The sequence below is a fragment of the Coturnix japonica genome, chromosome 2 (assembly GCF_001577835.2).
Source record: "Coturnix japonica isolate 7356 chromosome 2, Coturnix japonica 2.1, whole genome shotgun sequence".
NCBI classification, from domain to species: Eukaryota; Metazoa; Chordata; class Aves; order Galliformes; family Phasianidae; genus Coturnix; species Coturnix japonica.
Window position 1 is genome coordinate 63,501,945 of NC_029517.1, and position 27,433 is coordinate 63,529,377.

The window sequence follows — 27,433 nt, forward strand, 5'->3', positions numbered from 1 at the left end:
TTATCAGGATGAAGAGGAACTGCTGCTAGATACACACAGCCTCTATTTCTATTAAGCAAGTGAACTTTAAGTCAAATTTGATGACATCAAGATTCCACAAGAACGACCCACTCCCCCTGCAAGAAACAAAACAAGAGAGAGCGCTTAGAAAGCTGCTCTTAAGAAACAAAACAAGAGTCCTTAAAAAGCTGCTCTTAAGAAATGTTTAAGTTGGCCATATTTGAATGGAACTAGATGAAATGGATAATAGCCTATAAGATATTATAGATTGTTGTGTCAGGTTCAACCTGCTTCTGTTAATCTCATTAACAAAAGACATTCAATAGAAGTCGTAAAAGCACAATTGGGTAACTCCACACAGCCCTATCCTAAGCACCACAAGTTAAGGGAACTGCAGGTTGACTTCTGAGGAACTGGAGTTGCTAGAAGTATGAACTGCAGTATGGACATCAGTGAATGTTCAGGACTAATCAGAAAGAGAATGAACTCTTTGTCAAAATAGATCTGAATCTGTTACCTGGACCAAGACTGGCCTTCAAAACCTGCCTGGACGCCTACCTGTGCGACGTGGTGTAGGGAACCTGCTTTGGCAAGAGGGTTGGACTCAATGATCTCTACAGGTCCCTTCCAACCCCTACAATTCTGTGATTCTGTGATTCACTCAGAAGTATCAGAATTCTCACTGATATTCCGGTCAAACAGCTACAAAGACAGAAAAGCTTCAAACCTGAAGCACCCTTTAGATTAGATATATTAAGCACTACAGTATTCTCTCTCCACAACTGAAGGGTTGTGTTTACTAACAAAAAGCAGTGAAATTTTGAGATAACACAAAGCCTTCGTCATATGAAAGAAGAATCTTTACCTGCTGCAGATAGAAAGTTCTCACAGAATAAGATGAAACTCTGATGACCGAAGATAAATTTGCTGCTACTAACTCCAAACTTAACATACTTTCAAGTCCTATATCCAAGAAGAAAATGTTATAAAGAACCATAAAGAACAGTGGAGCCCTGTGGAACTTCACCAGCAACCAGCTACCAACATGATGTAACCCTACTTAACCATTGCCCTTTGAGCTGTATGCCGGACATTTTGTCAAGGATAAAGTGAGAAACAGTATTGAAAGTTTTATCAGAATCCAACAACATCAATGGCCTCTCCCATAGTCAACCAGCTGGGCAATATGGTCAAAGTTTATTAAAGAGGACTTCCTTTCCCCTTGTAAACCCATGCTCACTCTGACCAATGACTACATTGTCTTTCAGTTGTTTCTCCAATAACTCCCAGAATAACCTCCATAATTTTGCCAGGCACCGAAATGAGACTGACAGGCCTGTAATTATCAAGGTCCTATTTCTTGCCCTCTGTGAAAACTGGGACAATATTTGTCAGCTTGCAGTCAGCTGGGACTACTTCAGATTCCCAAGACCATTGAAAATAGAGGTCTTGCAATAACATCAGACAGAAATGGGAGTACCTGGGATGAATCCCATTGGGCCCCATAGACTTACATGGTCTAGCTGGAACAGATTATTAGTTATTGTTATATATAACCATATTTTGTTATAGTAAAGCTTCATGCAGTTACAAAGTGCTTTGTAGGTTGCTCTTTTTTCATGCCCTGTGAGACTGAATTCAGCTCAGATAGACAGTACCTCAGAATAAAGCATAGCTCCTGATCACAAAGACACAGTTTGGCTGCATGGGCTTTGATGGCAAAAGCAAGGATGAAATTGAAATTGTCAGTGCAAAACAGAACTTCTTTCACTTCAGGAAATACTACTTGGATAGGTACTGGTGAGTCTTTTCAATGTAATAATCATTTGCTTTGAAATTCTGTTACATAAGTAGTGAGAGCTGTCACAACTTCAGATTTCTCTTTGCATTTTCCTCTTAAAAGTTAGCGTGGACTGCAGCACTGCTGTCTACTTTCAGTTATATAAGTGGAGAGATCGCAGAGACAGTCTATCTCTAGCCAGTAACTGAAGAGTTATATTTCAGAACAACCCTACTTGTCCCGAAGGTAAACAAGTAGACTGCAAACCTGAGCAGCAGAGTAAAGTCCTTAAAACCAATACCACAACACAGAAGCAAAGTCTGGCCCAGCCACAACCACAGGAACCCTGTTATACCACATACCTGTAGTTAACACTGACTATCTTCTTATCTGACTACTGCTCACTTCCAAAGCATTCCTGTATGCCATCACCTCAGTCTATAGACATTACGCACTGACCTCACTGAAGCAATTAGAACTCAACCAGCAGTTCAACGCAGGTGGCAAGACTTTGTGGAGGGTTGGCCTCTTCTCCCAGTTAACCAAGAGATAATGGCCTTCACTTGTGCCAAGGGAGGCTCAAGTTGGATATTAGGAAACATCTAAATAGGTACTGAAACAGGCTGCCCAGGGATGTGGCAGAGTCACTATCCCTAGAGGCGCTTAATAAACCATAGATGTATCGCTAAGGAATACAGGTCAGCAGGCACAATAGATGGACAAGTTAATCTTAGTAATGATTCTATGGTCTCTATTAGCCATAACAGTCACTGCAGATCATCTGTAACACCAACCATGTAAGCAGAAAAACATTCAGTTACCCCTGCAAGCAGATTTTTCAAGAGATTAATCAGCAAGTTCAAGGCAAGCACTAAACTCATGGTTTTACACGGGCAAATCTGCTCACGGAAAAGCAAAATCTCACCTGCTCATTCTCAAGCGGTGATGAATCCTTCTTGCACCAAAGGAGGTGAAGTTTCCCCTGGAGGAATTCTTGTGCCATTTCCAGGCATTTGATGACAGAAAACACCTCCATGGAGGAAGCCCTGCTAAGTTACTTGCATCTGCTTGGGTAAGTTTTACAGACTTTCCATTAGGACCCAGTTCAATCCACATCACAGCACCTTCCCAGGATTTAGGCTCTTTCAGAACCCAGCTTTAAGGTGCAGACATCCTTCATGGGATGAGTTAACCATCTACCATTACATCTAGCTTCCTTCTGATTTTTGCAACTTTCAGCCTTCAGTTTAGCTTTAGGAGACAAACCATAGTCTGAGATCTAACGCTGGAAACATGACACAGGCTTAAAGGTGTAATAGCCTGGGTTGCTTCTTCACCTTTGTTCTTTTGTTCAAGCCCACGGAGTTTGAAAGAGAAGCAGATGCTGCAGGCTGGGGCTCCTCAAGCTGAAACCACTCTGTTTCTTCTCTGAACATGAATTCATGGCTTCACAAGAGCGAGGGCCAGGTGAATTAGTGCTCTGACTCCCCAGGCTCATATCACAGCATCCGACATCAACAGTGGCAACAAGACATACATCTTCTTTATTTTCTTGGTTAACTTCATCTCTTATGCTATACGACATGCTTTCATCTCGGTCCACGCTAGGACTGACTGATGTCTGACACAGAATCATAGAGCCATTTGAATTGGAAGGGATCCTTGCAGGCCATCTAGTCCAACACCCTGCAATGAACAGAGACACCTGCAGTACATCAGGTTGCTCAAAGCCCCGTCCAGCCTGACTTTGAGTATAGCACCAGGTGTGCTATGATCTTGCTTCTGATGTTGGAGCAAGCAACGCTTGTACCGGGCCAGCAACGTGGGTCGGGAGCCCTCAGACACAGCGGGGTAGCAGCGCCTTCGCAGACGGCGTTCGCAATTAAATTCATTCATCTTCAGGCGGTGCCGGTGTGCAAACCAGCATTAGAATATTTAGAGTCCCCTCCAAGCCGTCTTAACCACAGCCAACGGAGCAGCACCAGCGCAGCCCCTCTCCCTATTCGTTCCCTACGGCCGCCCGCGCTCCCCGGGCCAGAGGGCGGTGCCGTCGGTTCTCATCCCGCCCCGCGCTCTGGGTTCGCTTCCGGCTGCCGCCCCCCCGCCATCCCCCAACCCCTCCCGGCCGCTCGGCTGCGCCTGCGCCGCGGCCCCGCGTCTCCCCAGCGGCAGCGAAGGAGTTTGGAAGTTCAAAATGGCCGCCGCGGCGGAGCCTGAACAGCGAGCGACTGAGTAAGGGACGGGCGGGAGGGCAGGCGGGGCGGCAGCTCGAAGCGGCAACTCGGGGTGGGGGGAGGCGGAGAGCGGCCCCAGCGCCGAGAAGGGGCGGCGGGTAGCGGGGTGGCTGGGCCGGAGGCGGCGTGGGGAAGGAGGGAAGGAGGGAAGGAAAGGGCGGCGGGCAGCCGCTCCGCGGACAGGGCTGCGAACGCGGTTGCAGGAGCCGTTCGCGGCCCGGTGTGCTGCGGGGAGCGGGGTGAGGCCGCTCGGCCGATGGACGGCGGGGCGGGGGAGGGGAAGCAGCGCCGGGAGCGGCGCGTGTTCCGGTGGCGTGTGCCTCCCGCCCCGCTGGGCCCGGCCGGGCCGCTCCGCTGCTGAGGCTGCCGAGCCCAGCGCCACGAGCCGCGGGTTCTCGCGGTACGAAGAGTGAAGGCGTCGCTGGGAGCAAGAAGCGATTTGTCGCTGCCGGCCCCTCCTTCCGGGGGGCTGCGCGCTGCATTCGGGCTCCGACTTGTCCTGCTAGGCAGGGGGGTTGGAACTACATGATCCTTGAGGTCCCTTCCAACCCGGGGCATTCTGTGATTCTGTGACTTCGGGCTCCTCGGCATCGCTCGGGATCCGTAAATAAAGAGAATAAAGTAACGATTTGCATAGAAAGCCCGAAGGTAGGGAGTGAATAGGTAAAATCTCTGCAAATCTTCCTAAACTTATGTAGATCCTTGCCTTAAATCTCAAAACATTAAGGAAAGTTAGGGCTCTCACACAGATGTCATAACTCCTGCTACAGAAGCGTGTGGGTACCTCGTGGCCTCATCACCTTCTGAAATTCGCTTACAAGATTTCTCTTCCATGTAATCACGGCTACGGAGCAGTTAAACGAATTAAAAGTTTGTCTGTGTTTGGATAGAGTTACGTGAAATAAATCAGTGCCTGAGCATGGAGTAGCTCTGAACTATTTCATCTGGCGGGTGGCAGCCCTGCCCGCAGCAGGGGGTTGGGGCCGGGTGGGCTTTAAGGTCCCTTCCAGCATAAGCCATTCTGTGATTTAATGCTGTCAGAAGGAGGATTCTCAAGAGCTCACATAGGAGATAATTATTAACTGTACTGCTTGAGGATCCTTAATGAGGAGGACGCTAATTGAATTCGTAGTGTGGTTTCATCCTTTATTTGGTAAAGAATAATTCTGATACGACTATGACAATGGATCATTGGTCGTATCCTTCAGAGACCTCTGCAGGATGAAGCTAGCGGTGTTGTGAGGGTATCTCTACATTTCTGTGTGCATCTCACCACCGCTGTGACCATCACACCCCGTGAACTTCCCCTCAGTGAACAAGGCTGGGGATGAAGCGGTATTTAAGATACCAGAGCGAGTTCCAAAACTAGTGCAGGTGGGCTGAGTTTGCAGAAAGGCATTACTGGCATCTAGGAGGTGATTTGGCTGCAGATTTTAAAAGGCAGATATTCATCTCGCTGTAGCTGGTAATTGATTTCATTTTCTCTTTGTTTTTGTCCAATGCCATTTTACAGATCTAAAGAGAACAATTGTTTTTTCCCTCAGGAAGCTCACAGGCTTCTGGATTCTATTGGAAAGCTTTTCCGAAATTAGTTGTTCTTAATTTATACTGTTTCTGCATATATAAATGCAGGATAATGTTGTCTTAACAAGTGTACACACAGATAGGAATGATAATTAAGAGAGTCAGCCTGCTGTGCGTGAGACTGCGTGGGATGGTTTACTTAGGGGGTCAGAATCATCCCTTGAAATAAGTTTTGATCTCTGGGGGACAACTGCTCTCTATCTTTTGAAAGTACTTGTAGAGGACATGGCTTGGGTTTGGCATAGGAATTGAGCAGTAAATAAGACAGATAGCGGACTAACGGGAGGTATAAGTGCGCAATACTGTTGTATGCTATTACCAAATACTGGCAGTGCTGAACCATAACCTGAAGCATTGGTTTCACCTGCGTGATTTGTTTTGTTGATGTATTTGCTCCATCTTCATAAGCTAGTAGTTCTTTTTTGCAGTCATAGCTGTCTGTCTGTGCCAAACTACACCCACTCTTACAACTTCATTACGTTGCTTGTGCATTTCTAATTCTCCAAAAGCAGATAATTAAATACCAGTTAGCTTCTATCACAAAAGAGGCCATCAAACTAACCTGAATTTAAGGGCTGCTGTGAATTGCTGATACTGATGGGTAGTTTTTATCTCTTTTGCAGGGCTGAGGATGCTAACGCATCTGAGAAGAGTACAAATGAAGAGAATGGGGAAGTGTCAGAAGCAGATCAACCTCAGAACAAGCACAGCCGGCACAAAAAAAAGAAACACAAACACCGAAGTAAACACAAGAAACATAAACATTCTTCAGAGGAAGATAAGGACAAAAAACATAAACACAGACACAAACATAAGAAACATAAACGGAAAGAGGTAGCCGATACCTCCGACAAGGAAGATGGACCAGCAAAAAGAACTAAAATTGATTTTTTAGCTCCTCTGGAAGATTTGGAGAAACAAAGGGCTTTATTGAAAGCTGAACTTGAAAATGAGTTAATGGAAGGCAAAGTCCAGTCCGGTATGGGATTAATATTACAAGGTTATGAGTCGGGATCTGAAGAAGAGGGGGAAATTAATGAAAAGGCGCGAAATGGAACCAGACCCGCGGCTAAGTCAAACACTAAGGGGAAATTAGAACCTGTGGAAAATAAAGCTAGTTCCAAAAAAGGAAATAAGAGTGAATCAAAAGAAAGGACTAGGCACAGATCTGACAAAAAGAAAAGCAAGGTAGCAGTTGATGGAATCAAAGAGAAAACAACTAGAAGCAAGTCAAAAGAGAGGAGAAAATCCAAAAGCCCCTGTAAAAGAAGTAAGTCTCAAGATCAGACGAGGAAATCAAGATCTCCGATGCTTAAAAGAAGATCTCAGGAGAAAAATAGGAAATCTAAATCTCCCCCAGAAGACAGAAATAAGGCTGACGATAAGAGTAAATCAAGGGATCGCAGGAAGTCTCCAGTTGTAAATGAAAGCAAAAGTCGAGATCGCGGCAGAAAATCCAAATCTCCAGCAGAACTCAGAAGCAAATCCAAAGATAGACGATCGCGGTCCAAAGATAGAAAATCTAGGCGATCAGAGACTGACAAAGATAAAAAGCCAATTAAATCTCCTTCTAAAGATGCTTCTTCAGGGAAAGAAAACAGGTCCCCCAGAAGACCTGGCCGAAGCCCAAAAGGAAGAAGCTTGTCTCCTAAGCCACGTGAAAAGTCAAGAAGAAGCAGATCCCCTCTCTTTAATGATCGTAGATCTAAACAGAGTAAATCCCCTTCTCGGACCCGATCTCCAGCTAGGAGGCTGAGGAGTAGATCCGCAGAAAGGAAAAGAAGAGAATCGGAAAGGAGGCGTCTTTCATCTCCCAGGTAACTTAAAAGTGTCATGAGCCATTGCAAGGATGTGCTATGGGATGAACCATCTTCTAGCCTGGTGTTTCTCTTTCATTCTGAGAAGAGCTATGTATTGTATGATGAGTTTCTGTTACACATAGTCATCATTCAAAAATACTAACCCCAGCTGTCAGACACACAAAGTCAGCTTTGCTGTTGGTTGTTCTCACCAGTATTGGGAACAACTTCTGTAGCTCAGGTTCTGCTTTTTGTTGTTGCGTTGAATTCGGATTTCAGCTTCTGTTTTGGTTCCAAAGTTAGTAGTAACGTTGTTTTCAGGAATTCCTGAGAAGGGAGAACCTTATTCCCTCTCCTCTTAAACGTCAGTGTTGGCATCTCCCCGCACACCTACTGAAAAATGAAAGTGTGAATGGTGTAAATTAGACTTTAAGATATGCTTCTTAGTTATTTTTTGTCTCTTTGATTTGCTGGAGTTATGGTAGCGTTACTGGTCTGTTTTGATAGCGAGCCCAAACTTGTATATCATTGCCATATTTTGTATATGCATAAATGAGGGAGGAAGGGTTCAGTCTTCTTAACGTACTTTTGTCATTTGTTTTAAAAGGCAGTTTAGGCTTTGAAAGCAGTGACTTTGAGATTTAATATGAGCCATCAGACAGCAGCGTCTTTGAATCTGGTAATGCCTGGATTGCAAGCTCCTGTTCAGGGAACAGTACAGTTGTATACACTTCTGGATGTTAACCCATTAAACCTGAAGTGTCCAAACTTTAGGCTTCCCTGGGCTGCATTACGTGATAAGGTATTGTCTTGGATATAAAATATATGGTATTATTAATGTATCAGAATGGTTTGGGGGCAGTGGCTGCAATTCTTAGTGAGCTCTCGAGGAGTTCACCAGAGATTTTTATTGAAATTTTACTCCTCCTGTACTTCTTCCTTGAAAACAGTTGCTCACAAATGTACATGCTTGCCAAAGTTGATGCCGTGAATAAGGCATGATTGTGAAGTGAGGGATATCAGGCTGGATATTAGAAAGTATTACTTCTCAGAGAGGGTGGTCAGGCACTGGAATGGACTGCACAGGGAGGTGGTGGAGTCACCGACCCTGGGGGTGTTCAAGGAGAGACTGGGTGTTGTGCTGAGGGACATGATTTACGGGGAGCTATTGGTAATAGGTGAATGGTTGGACTGGATGATCTTTTTAGGTCTTTTCCAACCTTGGTGATTCTATGATTCTATGATATTTCTCTCGGGTAGTAGAGGGCTTTTTAAAGGAAGATTTGTTGAGATGACAGACTTTTTTCAATTCCACCAGTTTATCTGTAAAGCATTCCTTGATATGCACTGAATTTGGCCGTACATTTTTGCATATAATGTCTTATTAAATTGAAAAGTCTGAAAACTGATGCAATTTCCTTACTAATTAAGCATAGTGCTATTTGCCAAGATGCTTGAGCACATGTAACGTGTAATACCTGAGGGTTTCACTTCCATTGAGTGTGTTTGATGAGCAGGAGAGGTGGAATCAGCACTACGGTGCGCTTTCCCCTGGCTCCAGCCCAGGCAGTTCCAATCACACACCACTATGTGGTTGTTGCAGCAATGGGTGAGTGCCCAGGGCCGGACCGAGCTACCCATATACTGTTGACAAGCAGCACTGCAGGTACTTTGGAAAATGGCCCTTGTGGTGTTAACCAGATGAAGCAAGTATTGCAAATGGCACCAATTTATTCAACTAGTTCCTGGTGAATGAGCACTCCACTGTGTGTCTTTGACGTATTTCTTGCCTGTCTTAGTTTCACTTTTCATTTCTAGTGAAATTGCATTTCAGTGCAGGCTGTTACATTGCAGCCAGTTTGAATTAGTTGTCTAAACACTACTGCAAGTGAGGCACATGTCTAGAATTTTGCTACGAAGTTGATAGAAGAGTAACTTCAGTTAATAATAAATAAATAAATAAAACTTCAGTTTTATTTGCTACACTGTTGAGTGGAGGACTGCTGAGAAATATTTTCTACTGGAATCCAAGAAGGCCTTCTTGAACCAGTGTTCCCACATTGGAGTTTTAACTGCCTATAACTATCCGGGCTGCCAGGTAACTTCAGGAGCTCCAGTGAGCGTTTTCAACCACAGGTTGAAGGACACGGGGAAATGGTTTTAAGTTGAAAGAGGGAAGATTTAGGTTGGATGTTAGGGGGAAGTTCTTCACTAGGAGAGTGGTTAGGCCCTGGAACAGGCTGCCCAGGGAGGTTGTGGATGCCCCGTCCTTGGAGGTGTTCAAGACCAGGTTGGACGGGGCCCTGGGCAACCTGATCTAGTAAATGTGTATGTTTGGTGGCCCTGCCAGGCAGGGGGGTTGGAAATACATGATCCTTGAGGTCCCTTCCAACCCGGGTCATTCTGTGATTCTGTGATTCCCAGGAATTTGATTTTTCATCTTTGCTTGCAGTGTCCCACTTGTGTAAGATACTCCTTAGTTCTCTGACTTCAGTATGGTACTGTGCAACGTTACTTAGGACTTCTTAATCACCTTCCACTTCCTATCACATGCATGCAATCCCTGAACAGATTGGGGTTCTTTTCGCACCTGTTCTGATCGGCATTTTAATGTCGGTTCATTAAGGATTTTTTTTCCCTTAAAAAATTATGCATCTGTATAGACAAGAGTGACAATGGAATCAAGTGTTGGTTGTTGTTTTAATTTGAGAAGTGTTAATTGAGAATGGTTGTTTTTAGCTGCAGTACTACAGTATGTGGGATGCTGAAGCATTCACTTCTATTGGCCAGATTGGAAAACACATGGAAGTTGTCATCATGGAATAGTTTTGCCCTAAATTTAACCTCCGTGTTGCTGAGAAAAAATCAAGAATTTGGTTTTAGGTTTTATTCATTGAATATTGCTTGTGATGAACACGATTTTAGGAGGAATTAGAGGTTTTGTTCTCAGCTCGCTCCTTATTTTACTGTGGTTCTTTCTTCATTTTAAGAACGCGAACCAGAGATGATATTTTGTCTAGACGGGAAAGATCAAAAGATATCAGCCCACCCAGCAGATGGTCTCCATCCCGGAGAAGGTCTCGGTCACCCATTAGGAGGAGGTCGCGGTCACCCCTTCGACGTAGCCGATCTCCACGAAGGAGGAGTAGGTCCCCGCGAAGGAGGTAAAGACAACACGTGGGTTTTGTTGTTCATTTTATAGGATACAAAGAGTCACATGGTACCCTATGTGTAAAAATATAATGCATTTCTCAGTCCCTACTTATATATAAGTTGGCATAGTTGGATTAATTTTGTCCTCCATTAATTCATTTGTTGTATTCCTTGGAGTTGCTGTGTATCTTTGTTCTACAAACAGATTTTCCTCCTTTTCTTTTAAAAAAACAAGAAAATAAAAAGCAAAACAAACAAACAAACAAACAAATCCCTCTTCCTCTTACCAGGGATAGAGGCCGAAGAAGTAGATCTCGCCTTCGAAGGAGGTCCAGGTCACGTGGTGGTCACAGACGTAGGAGTAGGAGCAAAGTTAAAGAAGACAAATTTAAAGGTAGTCTTTCTGAGGGCATGAAAGTGGAACAAGAGTCTTCATCTGATGAAAAGTAAGTCTTGAGATCTAACTCGCTGTCTTAAACATGCAGGTTTAGTAATGTGGGGAACCAGTTAAAACATCATGCTGTAGTTTTTGGGTCATCATCTAAAACCTTAATCATGTTTTATTACTTTTAATCTTGTCAAATTACTACTGGGATAATTGAAATCTGTTGTTTGGTGGGCAGACCTTGTGGGGCTCATGTGTGGTTTGGTTTCTAATTTCAACTTGATGAATGTCTTTTGAAAATAATTTGGTCTGTGTGTATCTCAGCATATTACTTGAGAAACTGGAAGGATTAATTGCTGCTAGCAAATTGTTTTCTGTATTTGCTAAATATCTAATCTGACAGCATGAGACAGTGCGTTCGTAACAATCAAGTTACAGTTGGGAATGAAACGCTCTCTCTCAACGAGCTATCAGTGGATACATTTTCTCAGCAAAGAAATATGAATATACACACTGGGATTTAATACATTTTACTTCTGAGCCAGGTTAACAATTTTTGTTCAATATTCTATTGTGTGCTTTCTGCACCCAAAAAGAGCATTTAGTAGGATTCAGTATGCAATTGCATGTTTACTATGCTATATAAAAAGTAATTATATTTTTATAGTCTTGAAGATTTTGATTTGGAAGAAGAGGATGAAGAAGCAGAAATAAGACAGCGAAGGTTACAGCGGCAAGCAATCGTTCAGGTATATGGGGTTGTATCGTGTCTTGGTCAAAGCTTATACTCCTTTTGCACAGCATAATCACTTCTAAGGCTGAAGCAGCTCTCCCATGAGTCAATTTCATGTCACAATCAAATGTCCTCTGGCAGTCCTATGATGTGACATGTTAAAAATGCTCTCATTTATTCTCATCTATGGGTTATCCTCAGGGCTGTGCTGTTGGTATTATCAGTTTAACACTGTTAGATATCAATTAATCAAAGTGGTTAACTTGTTTCAAATAGAACTTGTCCCTTTCCAAAACTTCATAGAGCAACTGAATTGGTTTCCCCTTTGTGGAAGTCAAGAATGTATTCAGTCAGACATTTGTATTCACTGCCATGAAGGTCTTGCTTCTGGTAAGAAGGTGTCAGTAGTGATGGGTAGTGCATGAGTCCAGGCCAAGGGGATATAACTGTAAAGCACAGGTGGGCTCTTCTTTTTAAAGGTCATCTTTTTTATCTTTTTAATATCAAAGTAATGATAAAATCCTTCAGAACAATGACTGAATTATTTCCTAAGTACTTTATTTTAATCCTTCTTTGCCAAAGTGTTGTCCTAATGAATCTGTCAGTACTAACACTGTGTCAGGCACAAGGAAGGAAATACAGAGGTGCCTGAAATGTCATGCACCTTTTCAGTTTTATTGAGCTGTACCAGAATTGAGTTTTCCTAAGCTATATCCAGTTGCGTCCAGCACAAGCAGGACATGGAGTTGTTGGAGCAGGCCCAGAGGAGGGCCGTGAAGATGATCAAAGGGCTGGAGCACCTCCCCTACAAGGGCAGCCTGAGAGAGATGGGGCTGTTCAGCTTTGAGAAGGCTCCAAAGAGATCTTATAGCAGCCTTCCAGTACCTGAAGGAGCCTACAGGAAAGCTGGGGAGGGACTTTTTATAAGGGCATGTAGCGAGAGAACAAGGGAAAATAGTTTTAAACTGGAAGAGGGTAGATTTAAACTTTGATATGAAGAAGAAATCCTTTACTGTGTGGGTGGTGAGACACTGGAACAGGTTGCCCGGTGGGGGTGTGGATGTCCCATTCCTGAAGGTATTCCAGGTGAGGCTGGATGGGGCTTTGAGTAACATGGTCTAGAGGGAGGTGTCCCTGCCTATAGCAGGGGGGATTAGAACTACGTGATCTTTCTATGATATCTAATTCTACAAATAATCTTTTGCCATTAGAGATGTAGGTGATTATGAAAGAAAAGATTTAATGTTCAGCACAAGCCACTAGGAATGAAAATAAAAATAATTAAACTGTGATAAACTGTAATGCTGATGTTAATAATTATGTTTCTGTTCAGAAATACAAGGGCCAAACAGAAGATAGTAATATATCTGTGCCATCTGAACCAAGCAGTCCTCAAAGTAGTACACGCAGCCGCTCCAATTCACCAGATGACATCCTGGAAAGGGTAGCTGCTGATGTGAAGGAGTATGAACGGGAAAATGTGGACACCTTTGAGGCATCAGTAAAAGCCAAGCACAACCTCATGACAGTGGAACAGAACAACGGTAAGAATCTGAAACCTCCCTTATAATGCAGTGTATTAAAACTGTGCAAAAGAGATGTATACTTCTGTTTATATAGACCTCTAGACTTGGGCACGTGTTGACTTTTTGTACAGAGCTTGCAGTATTTCCTTGAATATTAGGATATTTCAAACATAACATTAAAATAATAAAGCTTGTTTGTTAAGCAGGTCAATGAGAACAAAGTGTTCTCCCTATTTCTAGTAACCCTTAGTGCAGTTCATGCTATAAATATGGAAGAGTGGCTAATGGTGCCTGACTTGATAATTAAAGATCAACTCTTTGTAAATGAACATTTTTCACTTATGCATATTTTTTTCTTAGAAGTTTAGTATCATGAAATAGCTTGAAGTTTGTTTGCATTCACCAATCTATACTTTATTTATATTCCTATGTTTTTATCTTGTCAACCCAATAAAAGGCCTCTAGGACTTTAATCTTCTCCAAGTTAAGGTTGTTTGTCATTTAAACATAGTTAGCTTCATCTTTCACTGTAAGCTACATGAGATCCTTTTTGATGGAGCTGACAAAAGCATTTCCCAAAGAGTTTCTGAGCTGTACAACTTTGGTTTTTAGTAAAAATACTTTGTGATTACCAGAAAATCCTGCACTTGTAGATTGAAATAATGTCTGCATTTTTTAATAAGTATTAATGTATATTTTTGTGCAGTCACTTGTGAGGATCATACAAAGTATGTACCTTTCCTTCCTGCTGTGTGACTTGCTTGAAAGCTGTTATACTTAATTTTTCAAGGAGGTGCTATTTTGGTTTTTGAGTGCTTTGACGAACTTGACCACCTCACTTTATGTGTATAATGTAAATCAGCTCTAACTTTTCTTGCGAATACTTTAGTTTGCCACCATGTTGATTTTGAGATTGCACTGTATCAATATCAAATCACAGTTTACATTGCTAACTGTTGTGCACTTGCCATCTTCATCGCCTGGAATAATGTGAGTTTCCTTTCAAGGTTCAGCTCAGAAGAAACTGCTAGCTCCGGATATGTTCACAGAATCAGATGATATGTTTGCTGCGTACTTTGATGTAGGTAATCCTTAGAGATGAAATGCGCGATTCTTTTCTTTCTTGCTTTTTTATTGAAGGGATGCTGTCACTTGAGGTTTGTGGGAACACTGAGCTGTAAAAGCAAAGTAACTGAGTTGATAATTCTGATATTTTGATCAGTTGAAGCAGACAAAGTAGCTTCTAATATTTCGGTGAAAGAAAACCTGCAGTTGGTAGGGTTTGGGCCAAACTAAACAACAAATTAGGTATTTCACCTGCTGTTCAAATGAGAGCTGCGTGGCACACACAGTAACAAACTTCATACTAACATTTTATGTTAAAGCTGCCACATTTTACTGTTCTTTCAGAGATGCGTACTTTCCTCAGAGGTTCACATAATGTTAATTACAAAGCCTGTGTAATGTATTTTAATTTGCTCATGACATGCTGTAGTGATGTGGAGGCTTCTTTTTGGATGAAGAGATGCATTTCCCATTTCTACTTATTGCACTGTTTCAGCAGCTTTTCTCTAAACATGCTGAAGCAGCTTGCAAGTCTTAGCAGTCCCTTAAATACTTGTTGCTAGTGATACACAGTCACTGAGAAATAAAGTCAAAGCAGCAAATTCCTTTTAAGATGGAAATTCTCCAGTTAATCTTGCTTTATGGCAGATGAAATCTATTAGTTCTCAAAAAAGACTGTTGACAGAAGGTGTCACTGTAATAAAACCGACACACACACGGGCACACCGAAGGAGAAAGATAAATACTGCAGGAATAGTGGTCGTTTAGGTGCTCTTAAAAACTTTGGGATAACGAGTAGGGATTTAAACGGTTTGTAAGGAATCAGTTTCTGCTCTAAAAAAATTGTTGTTCAGTCAAAGATGTGTTTTACTACTCATGAATTGGAATTTGCAACAATATTGTCAGCTCAGTTAAGCAATGTCAGCAGTGACTGCAATGCTTCTGTGATTCTAAGTGTAACAGTATGGATTTTGTGAGCTGGCATTGAATGAACAGAAAGAAATTTGAGGCTTCAACAGTTACATTTATCCCCCAGATTGCTAAACTTTTATTACTACAAATATACTGTAAATAGTAAGACTAATTAATATAGTCCAAACTGTGTGTTCTAATTTGACTTGTATAAATTCATTGCAGGTAATGGTTGAAACATGTCTCATTTCTCATACTTAATAATAGTTCTGTTGCTTGTCTCTATTCCATTCCCTTGCAGTGGTTTTCAAGCGATGGTATTTAAGTAGCATTCAGTGTTCAGTAGTTTTTTTTCTCCTACAAGATAAATGTGTTTGTAGTGTGGAGAAGAGCATTGATTCAGTAGGAAAAAAGTGCCTCGTAATATGAACTTCTGATTTTTATAAATAAACGTTAAAGAAAATATACAGCTAGAGCACACAAGCAAAGCTGTTCCATTTGTTCTTTTTGCTACAGAGTGCTCGTCTAAGAGCTGCTGGGTTTGGAAAAGACTTCAAAGAAAACCCCAATCTCAGGGATAACTGGACTGATGCAGAAGGCTATTATCGTAAGTTTCATTTATTGGTTCGTGACTGTAGCAAGGAGGAGGATGCTAAATGGAAAAGAACCTCATGTCAAAGTACTGAAATGCTCTAACGTGAATATTCTGCTGTGAGTGCCATGCTGAATATGGTGTGCCCAAAGCAGTTTTCTCTTCTTGCATATTGTGCAGCATCAGGTTGCCCCTAGATATAAAACTATGGTTAGGGTAAAACTCAAACCTGCCCATAGTTAGAGCTGTCACATCATCCTCACAAAGGAAGGAAGGAATGAAGGAATGCTTGCCAGGATCTGAAACCAAGAAATTCAGCATCCAAGAGAATACGGGTGGCACTTGTGGTAGTCATTATCTAGGATTCAGAATGGAGATAGTGAGTGAGCAAGCATGTTTTACTTACTAGTCAGTGTTAAAGGCTCATTTGCAGGTGTAAGGGCCAAAATAAATTTACCTGCAATGGATGAAATGAGCATGCAGGTTTTAAACTCAAGAAGGGGAGGATTCCAGACTTGGAGTTGCTGATGTTGCCCATAATTTCCACAAAGACTGGTGCTAGTATGCTATGAAATTAAGTGATCATACTGTTGACATTATTTAGAACCATTTATTTTTCATAAAATGTTTCATTGTGCATACGACATGTAACTCTTACTTGAATTGCTTGATTTTTATCCTTCAGGTGTTAATATAGGTGAAGTTCTAGATAAACGTTACAATGTCTATGGTTACACTGGTCAGGGAGTCTTCAGTAATGTAGTACGAGCCAGGGATATGGCAAGAGCAAACCAAGAAGTAGCGGTTAAAATCATCAGGAACAACGAACTTATGTAAGTAATGTTTTTGTTTCATAATACTATGATAAAGAATGTGAGACTTTTGGAAGTTTTTTATGATGTGATTTGAATCTTCCTTTGTTTCAAGTGAAGTAACAGATTACAGCTGTGGTTCCTGCCTTTTCTGCTAATAGGAGCCATATAATTGGAAGCGCTTGAGGACTATGTATCCGCACTCACAGGAGAAGGGTACTTGCATTTTCATCAGGCACTTTCTCATTTGCAAAACTGCAGGGAACAGTGGTGGCAAGGAATAAGCTTGACATTGATTATGTTGTCTGCCCAGCCCTGAGATTTTTGAGATGGGAATCAAGGACTGTAAAATTCTGGTTGGATGAACCAAATCCATTTGGGAAGCTGTGGGTTGGTTACTAGTCAGTCATATCTAACTTAGACAAAGACGTTTCAGTGTTTCAGTGAATTATTTTTGCATATTCTCCGTATGTGCGCATGTGTAGAGGATACGAGAAAGTGATGATACTCTACCTATTGGAAAGAAAATCACTGGAGGTCTTTTAGACTGAGTGATCCTTAACTAGGGTGATGTTGTATTAAACTGTGTTAAGTTACGTGAGGATTCAGAATCTCTAATATTCATTTTCAGCATCTGCTGCCATATACCTACAGTCATGTGTTATGTACTTATCCATTACTGATAACTTAGATGGAAATATTTTCCATGCGTTTTACACCAGAAGTCTTAAAGGTTGTTTTGGTTTGTGTGCAACTGAGTTATTTTGAGCTATACGAATAGTACCTAGAAATATTTAGGGGAAAAACAAAACGTAATAAGCTTGTTTAGTTTGGTGTGTTAAGATAATTTGGTTTGGGTGTGTACTTGACTGCAGCCAGTTTAGTTTAAAACTTTTAAAACTGTGTAATTGACCACGTAATTGAAAAACAAACAGGTGGGAGAAGAATAAGTAGATCACAAAATCACAGGTGATCAAAGACTCATAACCAATGGGTAGACACCAACAGTGAACCATTACTGCGGCTTTTTCAGGCAGTGCTATATTATATAGTACTATTAAAACTGACATCTAAAACTGCAGAAGTAAATCTCAAGGTTTAAACGAGGCACTAGAATCTCACTTGTTTTGTTTTCTAATTGTATTTCTTTGTGTGCAGGCAAAAAACTGGCCTAAAAGAACTGGAATTTTTGAAGAAGCTCAATGATGCAGATCCCGATGACAAGTTCCATTGTCTAAGATTGTTCAGGCATTTCTACCACAAACAACATCTCTGTCTGGTATTCGAACCACTGAGGTAAGATGACAAGTGCATGGCATCCTTTGTGAATAGTAAAGTACCGCTAAAAGTACTCTTTACCTTTCTGTTCCTGACTATTGTTTTAAGGTTGGTACTTTGTTCCATTGCCAAAATTGAAGTAAGGAATGTCTAAAGAAAAAAATAACAAACCTGGAAGCTCAATATGCTGAACTAGTTCAGATTTGCATAGTGAATTGTGTTATCGTAAACTTTGTGCCCGGTTGATATTTGAAACAAAGTAATTTATTAAGAATAAATTATTAATTAATTTAATTGCATTAAATTATTTGTAAATTACTCATCTCACCAGTGTTCCCCTTAATGACTTTTTTTTAGTGAAAATCTTTTTCTTAGGTTTACATAATTCTTTATCTTGTGGGTTTGGATTAAGAATGTGTTACCAGAGAGGTTGAGCAAATACTGTATATTCTGTGAAGAACAGATATATAGCAACAACCTACAGAAGAAGATGGTTATACAGTGCTCTGTAAACTTGCCTTTAAATAATAAGGATTCTTTGGCAGGCTAAGTGTAGACACTGTGTTTTATCATGGATCTAAACACTTTGGTTGCTTTAATTCCTTTTCCCATGTAGATGTTATTTGTATCAATTGCTTGTATCCAAAGTTCTCACTGTATATTTTAATTTTTGCCATAGATACTTGAGGATAAATCATTTGCTGAAGCAGTGCAAGTTTAATGAAGTGACTAAGATACCGTCAATAATAAGCCTTTTCACAGAGTCATAGATTCTATTATAAGGCTTATTATTGACAGTATATGATATATTCTATATTCTTCGTAACACATTTGCACACTGCTTATACGCAGTTATGACTTAGTTATGGATTCATCTTTTCACCTGCTGTCATCGAAACATTGCCTCTTCAACTTCCATCTTTTGCGTATTCTCTTTTTTAATCACTCTTCAAGAAACTGAGCACAAAGGTTGTACAGCTGTTAAGAAAATGCTGTTCATGTGCAAATCAATTCTCTCCAATTCATCCGGACTAAACATGTGTTCTGAAGTGATATCTCCAGTCTAGTGAGTAATGATATGTTATAGCGTAGGTCTGATCGACCAGCATTTTTGTTTCATTGCTGTACAAATAGCGAGGTACGTGTCTTAAGCTAATGTCACTTTTCCCCCAGAATTTGTGAAGTTGACTTATTCCTGTTTCTCTTTCAGTTTAGAAGGCGAGTATATTTTCCCTTACAGAGCTCTTTTGTTTTCTCTCTTTCTTATGATAGTATGAATTTACGCGAAGTGTTGAAAAAGTATGGGAAAGATGTTGGTCTTCATATTAAAGCTGTGCGTTCCTACAGCCAGCAGCTGTTCCTGGCTTTAAAACTTCTTAAAAGATGCAACATCCTACATGCAGATATTAAACCAGATAACATTTTGGTAAGTAATAACTAATTGAAAAATATAAAGTATTTCATTTACTTCAACCTTTCTAAAACAAACTTGCATCCACTCATACCATATTAAAAAGTTAGGTCTTCCAAAGACAGTATTCTTTATTAGGAAAAGTCTTTGGACTTTTCATCAGTAGCTGAAAAATGTTCTCGTTTCTACAGAATGAAAAAATGAAAATAGTTTGGTTAATCTCCTGAAAGGAGATTTTGTTCATTTGAATAAGACGACTGAAGAAGTCTTTATTGTCCTTTTCTTTTTACCCATGAAACATTCTGCTTAGCGGAGCGTAGGAGCTACATCAGAGGAATCAAATGTTTTGACTTGGGTTTTCTTGGTGGTCGCCCACGGACAAACTTGAAATTCTTGAAAGTGATGATGAGGCAGGAAGAAATATGAATGGATTTGCTTTCACAATGGAAAGTCTTTAATACATCTGAAAGTAGTAGTACATACTGCATACATGTCTAGGTATTTTATGTTTAAAAATTGTGTTTCTTGCAACTATGTGTTCAATTTATACAGTGTTCCCTCAGTCTCTTAGAACTTTATGCATTCTGTCCTGAAGTGCAGCATACTTCTTTCACTGTCTTGCAATTATTTATACTAGGAAGTTCTAATATTACTTTCTTACAGCTTTAAAATTAGGAATCCAACAGGGAGATTTCTGTTTCCTTCTCAAAACCCAATTTCACACCAAACAGACTTGCATTCAAGTTTGTAATAAAACTGTTGGTTCACTTTAAATAACTGCCCAGTAGTTCTGTTCTTAGGGTTGCTCTTCACCTGACATGTTTGTTCTTAGATCATGATACAGAAGTGACTCGCTTGTTCCTTATTGATGTTTGACATGCCTTTGATCACATTCTGGACTGATCTTGAGCTGGGCATTCTCTATCTATTAAGAAGTTTCTAACTTAACTTATGTAGGAGTATAGGTAGTATTTGGTGGCTGTGTGAGGGATTACCTTTACAGCTGACTTTGATACCTGACTTGGATGAGGCAAAGCAAAGCTGATGCCATATTGCCTTAGGAGAGTCGTATGGACACCATTTCAAATGATGTACTGTATTTATTACCCATTTAGAAAGTACTTTGATGTATGTGTGTGGGATCATTTTGGTGTTTGTGTTAAATAGATGCTAATGTATGCTAATATATATGTATTCTTTTCTGTGCCTTTCAATTAGTGTCATGCCACAAGTCTCTAAAGCAATGGGAGTAGGGTTTTGACTTTCTCTGTAGATGTCACTATTAGTGTGCTCCGTGCAGAACACTTAATACAAGCAGACAAAGAAAAACCTAATTCAAAAGCTAATTGTGGGCATGTTTTCTGTTTATTTTTTAATACTTCTACAGATGGGAGCTGCTAACTTATACTGAGAGTTTGTTTTTTCCCACTACTCCTAAAATACACACTGTTGATACAGCAATAAAGAAATAACACTGAAAAAAAAATAAAATAAAATCAGTAAGGGAGTAAGTATGTGAAACTGATGACTTCATATTTCTTAGGATCTGTCATTTTCAGTCTAAGAAGGTTTGACAATTTTCTTTTAATATAGAGAAGGCAGACTAAATTATGGGAAGAAACTGTAAATTGAAGGCTGAATATTTTTCTTATCTCAGATTTAAATGTATTGTTAGTCTCATAACACTATTGCCAATCCTGCATGCAAATAGTGCTATTATTCACTCATGTTTAACTTTCAGGTGAACGAATCTAAAACGATATTAAAGCTTTGTGATTTTGGATCAGCTTCACATGTTGCAGACAATGATATCACACCGTATCTAGTTAGTAGATTTTACAGAGCTCCTGAAATCAGTAAGTACATTCGGACTGAGTGCACTTGGGCAGGTTGTGTCAGTAGTAGCAAATGTAAATTTTGATTTGAGATTGCTTTTTATTTGGTCTCTGCAAACCATCACTCTGAAAATACGATGGCAGTCAAAAAATTCAGCCATTGAAAGCATGTTTTATGAGTCTTCATGCGCGTTTGTGGTCAGCTCAGTGAGAACATGAAGGAGTCATTCCAATTGGTTATAGCTTTGTTTTAATTTAGATGTACTGTTCTGACTTTGGCTAATGTAAGCTGAGGTGATTAGTTTGGGCATTAGGTGAAAACCTCCCTTTCTGTAATTTGGGAAACTGCAAAAGTGAGAAGTCTTTCAGTTGTAACACCTTCTTGTTCCTAAGAGGAGGAGGGAGCACCGATAGAGTTTCTAATTCAGACTTTTTTTATTTGTCATGTTTCGTGGTATTATCTTTAAAGCTGCCGCCATGGAATTAACTTGAATTGCTCTGTTTCAGTTATAGGAAAAATCTATGACTATGGTATAGATATGTGGTCTGTAGGCTGCACGTTATATGAACTTTATACAGGAAAAATACTCTTTCCTGGCAAAACCAATAACCATATGTTGAAACTAGCCATGGATCTCAAAGGAAAGATGCCAAACAAGGTAAGAAAAATAAGATTAGGATTTGTATTTGATATCTGAAACTGCTGTTATGAACCAGTAAAACATACTGTGTTTTCTCCCTGAAATTCTTTCTTATCACACACATCTCTTAACAGCGAGTATATATCAGTTATCTTCTGAATGTGTAATTTATGCTAATTTAAAATTACGTGAAGTAAAAGTATACAGCTTCTTTTTCGTAGACTAAGTATAAAGTGAAAGCCGAAACCTTCTAAGGCACTGACCTGAAAAAAAAATGTTGTAAGTCAACGGGAGGTATTAAGTCCTTCTTCAACTTGTTTGAATGTTATCTTTTCATTCAGCGTAGTTATTTGATATGTAATTCAGTAATAGTAAGTTATTCATGTTTTACTGGTGAGTAGATGCTGATGCCAGTTGTGAAATTCATTAATATAGAGAGCTTACCTAAAGTTCTTGTCTTTCCCTGATTTTCCAGATGATTCGAAAAGGTGTGTTCAAAGATCAGCATTTTGATCAAAATCTCAACTTTATGTATATAGAAGTAGATAAAGTGACAGAAAGGGTAAGTCCTTAATGTGTCTACTGTTACCAGTCTTTCAAACATACTTTAATTACAAACAAAACTTTGTCAACTCTCAGAATGTCCTGTTGTAGAAGCATATGCAAGTTACATGGTTATAAACTGGATACACAAGATTGCACCTTGAGTAAATCACTGTGACACAGAAGTGGTTGGGATGACTAATTCACCAGATGGCCACACAGCCATCCAGAGGGGCCTCAGTAGGTTGGACATGTAGGCTGGCCTGAATCTCATGAAGTTCAGCAAGGGCAGTACAAAGTCCTGAACTAGGGGAGGAGCAGCCCTGGGCATCAGTACGCAGTAGAGGCCACCCAGCCAGAAAGCAGCTTTGCAGGAAGGGGCCTGGGGTCTTGGTGGGCACCAAGTTGAATATAAATTGAATATAAGTTGCCACTAAGAAGGTCTGTGGTATTCTTGGCTGCATTAGGCAAAGTTTTGCCAGAGAGTCAAGAAGGATCAACTGATCCTTCTGTTCTCGGAATTGGTAAGGCTACACCTGAAGTACTGTGTCCAGTTCTGGGCTCCTCTGTCCAAGAGGGACTAGTACATAGTAGAAATAGCTCTGTGTAGGGCCAAGATGATGAGAGGACTAAAGCATCTCTTCTGTGAAGAAAGGCTGAGAGAATAACAACTATTAAGCCTGGAAAATAGGAAGGCAGGGGCAGAGGAATCTTATTGATATATATAAATAATAGAATAGAGAGAGGGTGCAGTGAAAATGAAATCAGTCTCTTCCGTGGTGCTCAGTACCGGGAAAAGAAGCAGTTGGGATGGACTGGAACATCAGATACAATTAGCTACTGGTGAAAGATGCAGTCTGGCCTGCCCCAGTGGCTTTATTTCCGCTATTTTCCTTTGCCTGCCATGAGTATTTGTGAGGCCATGTGAAGATGAAGAGCATTGCTGATGAGAATGTAAGCGGTGTAAGAATTACAGCGGTTCTGTGTATTTCCACTGTTGTACAAGGTTGCCGTTTTTGTGTTTGTAGGAGAAAGTTACTGTAATGAGCACCATTAATCCAACTAAGGACCTGTTAGCAGACTTGATTGGGTGCCAGCGACTCCCTGAAGACCAGCGTAAAAAAGTACACCAGCTGAAGGACTTGTTGGACCAGATTCTAATGTTAGATCCCGCTAAACGGATTAGCATCAACCAGGCTCTGCAGCACGCCTTCATCCAGGAAAAAATTTAAACCAGATGAAGAAGTTCAAAGGGTTTGAGTAATTAAGATACAAAGACTGAAGAAATTTCACAGCAGTTATTAATGTATATAAACATAAATATTTGCCCTGCAAAGTTGAGGAAGAAAAGATACATTTGAATTAACATCGAGGCTGATATTTCTTTTAGAAATGTTAGAGTAATTCTGTTTTGTGTCTTTTGTGAAAATTTTCACTGTAGAACTGTTTTAATTGCCAAGACTGCACAGAAGTACAATGCTAATGTATATGGTTGCAGTTCGTATATATTATAAAAAAGAAAAAAGCATCTGTTTAAAAAAAAAAAAAAAAAGCAGTAATACTGGGTGGTTGATTTGTTTTTAGCAGACTTGGCTTCATTTTTGTCTTTAAAAAATGGCCAGCATAAATGCTGTTTATATTCACATTTTCCTAGGTGTGTGTGTGCAGGCCACAGCAGCATGCCCTTGGTGTAGTCAGTGCCGAAGGGGGTCTGTTCCTTCTTGAGCCTGCCCGCAGGGATGGTCTCCTCTTTTAAAGCAGGTTGTGTACAACTTTCAGTACACTGAAGGTAAGCTAACCCATCAACATCACCGGTGTTTAAGCTGTTATTTTACTGGAACGACTGACAAATGAGAGACAGTAGCGTTGTGGCAGAATTCCCTGCATGTTTGAGAAATGATCTTGTTTTTATTTTCTGGCATTGCGACTGTGGCATAGTTACAGCTCCCGTTCTGTTCATCACACTTAACGATTTTGAGAGTGCGCACTTGATGGATAGAGCGCCTTCAGTGTACTGTTTCTTATTACTTTAATTTTTTTAATCGACTTGCTATAGACTTTGTATACATTTTGTTAAATACAGTTCACTATGACATAGAGCCAATACTTACGGAAGAGTTTTCATTTAGTAATTACATACGTTGGGATCTCATTTGAAAGAACTTATATCTAAAGGATAGACAGACAACATAATGAAACTTTTTAACTATTTGTATGTCATTTTGAAAGTGTACTGCTTTATGCTAAAAGTGTTTCGTTTGTTTTCATTGTTTTCATTATTTGTGATCATGTTGTCTTTCAATACAGGCATAAACCTTCCACTCTTGAACAAAGCAGCTGCTTTTTAAAAGCGGTAATTGCTTCTTTACCTTTTATTTCTTTTGTAAATGAAGCTTTTCTTTAAAAAAAAACAACAAAAATGTGACTCTAAAGTGTTGTCTCTCTTGCATAAAACAGTTGACACTTACTTATTGTAAAGTGAAGATTGTTCTGCTGCATGTAAAGTGGACCATGCAGATTTCTGTATGTTTTCAGTATGCATCGTTAGATAATAAAGTCTTTTGTGAACAAGGCATTTGTAGCCATTTTTAAAAGAATCTGTCTTCAGTGATGGTAAATCAGGTAATTTGTAAAGAACCGCCCCTGCCTTTTCTATTAATCGTTTAATTAAGAGGACTGTAAAAAGCTATGATCTCTTTGGAAGAGCTATAGGCTATATTAATTAGATATATAATTATCACTGCTTTAAACGAAAAGAAAGCAAAAAGCCCTACAGATACTGTCTGCTTTCATTGTAATGAAATTATTCCTGTAGGACGTGAGATGAAATTCAGGCTTTAACTAATGTTTGTGCTGTTTTTCTCACTTTTCCTTTTGATGGTGCTGAAAGAGAAAAAGGAAAGCGAGTCACAGGCCACTCAACGCCTACTCCATGGGGTCTGATTTGCTGAGACACCAACTTCACCTTCCTAACAAGGTTATTTCTGACAGCATGTGTAGATAAACATTTAGCAACAAGTTAAAAACAGCTTGAAACATTTGAGTTGGTTATGCAACGCGAGGAAAACAGAATCAGACTTTTCAGATCCTTACTGCTGTTTCAAAGTACTCTTTATTAAGAGGCTCCTCTTTGCGTTTTTGATCAATGTATTCTGAAAACCTGTGATAAACCCACTGGTTTCACTTATTTTATAAGACGTATTTGAACTAAGAAGGGTTTTTGTATCCATCTAGGTACATAAATGACAACAGTCATGCACTCCGCGAAGTGCACGCAGGAATGGAAAAATGAGGCACAGCAGTCATTCTGCTGGTGGGGGGATACCCCATGGAGGAGATGTAATGACCTAACTACAAAAACAGGCAGGAGATGGGTCGTTTTGTAAGCCTTTGTGGAACCTTCCACCTGTCTCTCCTCAGTTGTAAAATTCTTTATAAAAACTAATCCATCCTTATTTCCACATGTTAAAGGTATCTTGTTTGTAGCAGAAGTAAATTCAGCTTTCACGTTAAACGAAGCAGTGGTTGTCTGCTAGTTAAATGCAGAAAGTAACTTGCACTTTCACAACATAGGAAGCGCTTCTGAGGGCAGTCATAGGCAGGAAGTAAAAGCTTATTCTTGCTGTTGCTTTGTGCTTTATTCTTAAAATAGGAATATTAAGCAAATGAGTTGGCGATACAGAAACAAAGCAGTAGGAAAAATGCACCTTAATACCTACAGAACTGTTTTAAGCTGTTCTGGAGAAGCGTAAAGTTGCTCGTTCACTTGTTCTTTGTGTTGTAGGTGCAGCTCAAATGAAGATGATGGCTACCAGAAGACATGAACAAAGGTTTCTGTCCTATAAAAGATATGAAAAATACTCTTCATATGTTTTTGTCTTAATCTTTTGGTTTCCAGCATCCCAGTTTAGAACTGATTAACGCTGCTACAGCAGCGATAATTCCTGAGACATACTAAACTGTACTGCAGTTTTTTTTACACTGATATGCTTGTTTCGTTTCTGCTTTAAGATGTTTTTCTTACTGTGATGAAATGCAGGCAGATAAGCATTGCTGTTTAATGCAGTTTTCATAGAACAATCAGTACCAAACCTGTCATTTAGACTAGTCTGCCATTGTATTTGGTCAAAATAAACACTTCTAACCAGTAGAGATTTAAGCAGATGATGCGCTTTTTGCCTTTTAACCTCAGCAGGTTTACTCGTTCCGTTAAACCTGTCTATTGCTGCACAGACCAGCTGACAGGCATTGTTCGAAACAGGTGGCTTTCAGTCCTCCATCCACTCTCAGCTTCAGCTTTTTGTATCAGCAGCAACAGAAAATCTTTAATTCTGACTTCAGAAGCATCTAGTATTGAAAACCTCCTGACCACAGTTAAGAAACATTCCTAGTTTTAGGCAGCACCTGCTCCTGTGGCCTCTGAGGACAGCAGAGAAGCTGCTGCTGGCCACCGCAGTCACCTGAATTCCAGCGGTTGCAGCTGGGTACAAACACAGTTACACAACGGGGTTTTCTTGCTCAACTACTTTACAGCTGATCTAAGAGGATAATTTATCTTTTCCTCCTATACACAAAGATATAAAATTCATCTTCACCCGAGGTCCTACATAGAGTCTAGTTAAGTCTGCTGACTTCTGCTTGCTTCTCCCTCGTGGTGACAAATTCCACGTGTTAGTTTGTTCAAAATGCTTGGCAAACTAAACAAGATATCAGCCCTCTGTATTCATTTAACTCAGACTCCTTGGGGAGATTAAATGCTCTTTTTTTTTTTCTTGCTCTTTCTGCACTGAAATAAATGAGATATGCAGTTAGATTGTCTTTTTATTACTATGATGTATACTGCTTTAATTAGAAAAGAATTAGGAACTGTTCAAAAGCCTTTGATTGAATATAATGATTCCTGTAGAGTATTTTTAATAATACTTTATCTCCATACATAGGGTAAGTGGCAATAAACCTCTGAAGAACCTTTATATGTATATTGACCTGTACACAGAAGGCAGACCAGTTTGTGAGACTACTGGAGATAGAGCAATCTTCTGCAGCATGTGTCAGATTGTAACTGTGCAGAATGTTGGGAAATGGCTATTGCTTGAAGTTAATAAAGTACGCTTAAACTTACTTGCATCTCGTCTTCCATTGTGTTCACA

The 27,433-nt window shown here is 40.1% G+C and overlaps 1 protein-coding gene across 7 annotated transcripts; it reads left to right on the top strand.

The window, feature by feature from the left end:
• Positions 1-3,879: 3,879 nt before the first annotated feature.
• On the top strand, positions 3,880-27,404 carry PRPF4B (pre-mRNA processing factor 4B). Of its 7 annotated transcripts, XR_001553257.1 has the most exons (18): positions 3,880-4,012; positions 6,222-7,415; positions 10,388-10,561; positions 10,841-10,996; positions 11,603-11,684; positions 13,002-13,212; positions 14,202-14,275; positions 15,688-15,778; positions 16,449-16,596; positions 17,734-17,871; positions 19,126-19,279; positions 21,006-21,120; positions 21,607-21,758; positions 22,216-22,302; positions 23,312-24,072; positions 24,591-24,636; positions 25,174-25,260; positions 26,068-27,404. XR_001553257.1 is itself a non-coding variant. In XM_015854549.1 (15 exons), the coding sequence occupies exons 1-15, from the start codon at positions 3,975-3,977 to the stop codon at positions 23,513-23,515; spliced, it is 3,018 nt and encodes a 1,005-aa protein (XP_015710035.1). In that variant the 5' UTR covers positions 3,880-3,974; the 3' UTR covers positions 23,516-27,404. The 7 variants fall into 7 exon arrangements, 1 of the variants encoding a protein (XP_015710035.1); XR_001553254.1 differs by having other exon boundaries at positions 23,312-25,260; positions 26,068-26,113; positions 27,224-27,404; XR_001553256.1 differs by having other exon boundaries at positions 25,174-27,404.
• Positions 27,405-27,433: the final 29 nt, after the last annotated feature.

Coding starts and splice junctions, on each gene's coding strand:
- PRPF4B (XM_015854549.1), top strand. CDS start 3,975: ATGGCCGCCGCGGCGGAGCCTGAACAGCGAGCGACTGA. Junction 4,013..6,221: donor CCTGAACAGCGAGCGACTGA/GTAAGGGACGGG, acceptor TCTCTTTTGCAG/GGCTGAGGATGCTAACGCAT. Junction 15,779..16,448: donor TGATGCAGAAGGCTATTATC/GTAAGTTTCATT, acceptor TTTATCCTTCAG/GTGTTAATATAGGTGAAGTT.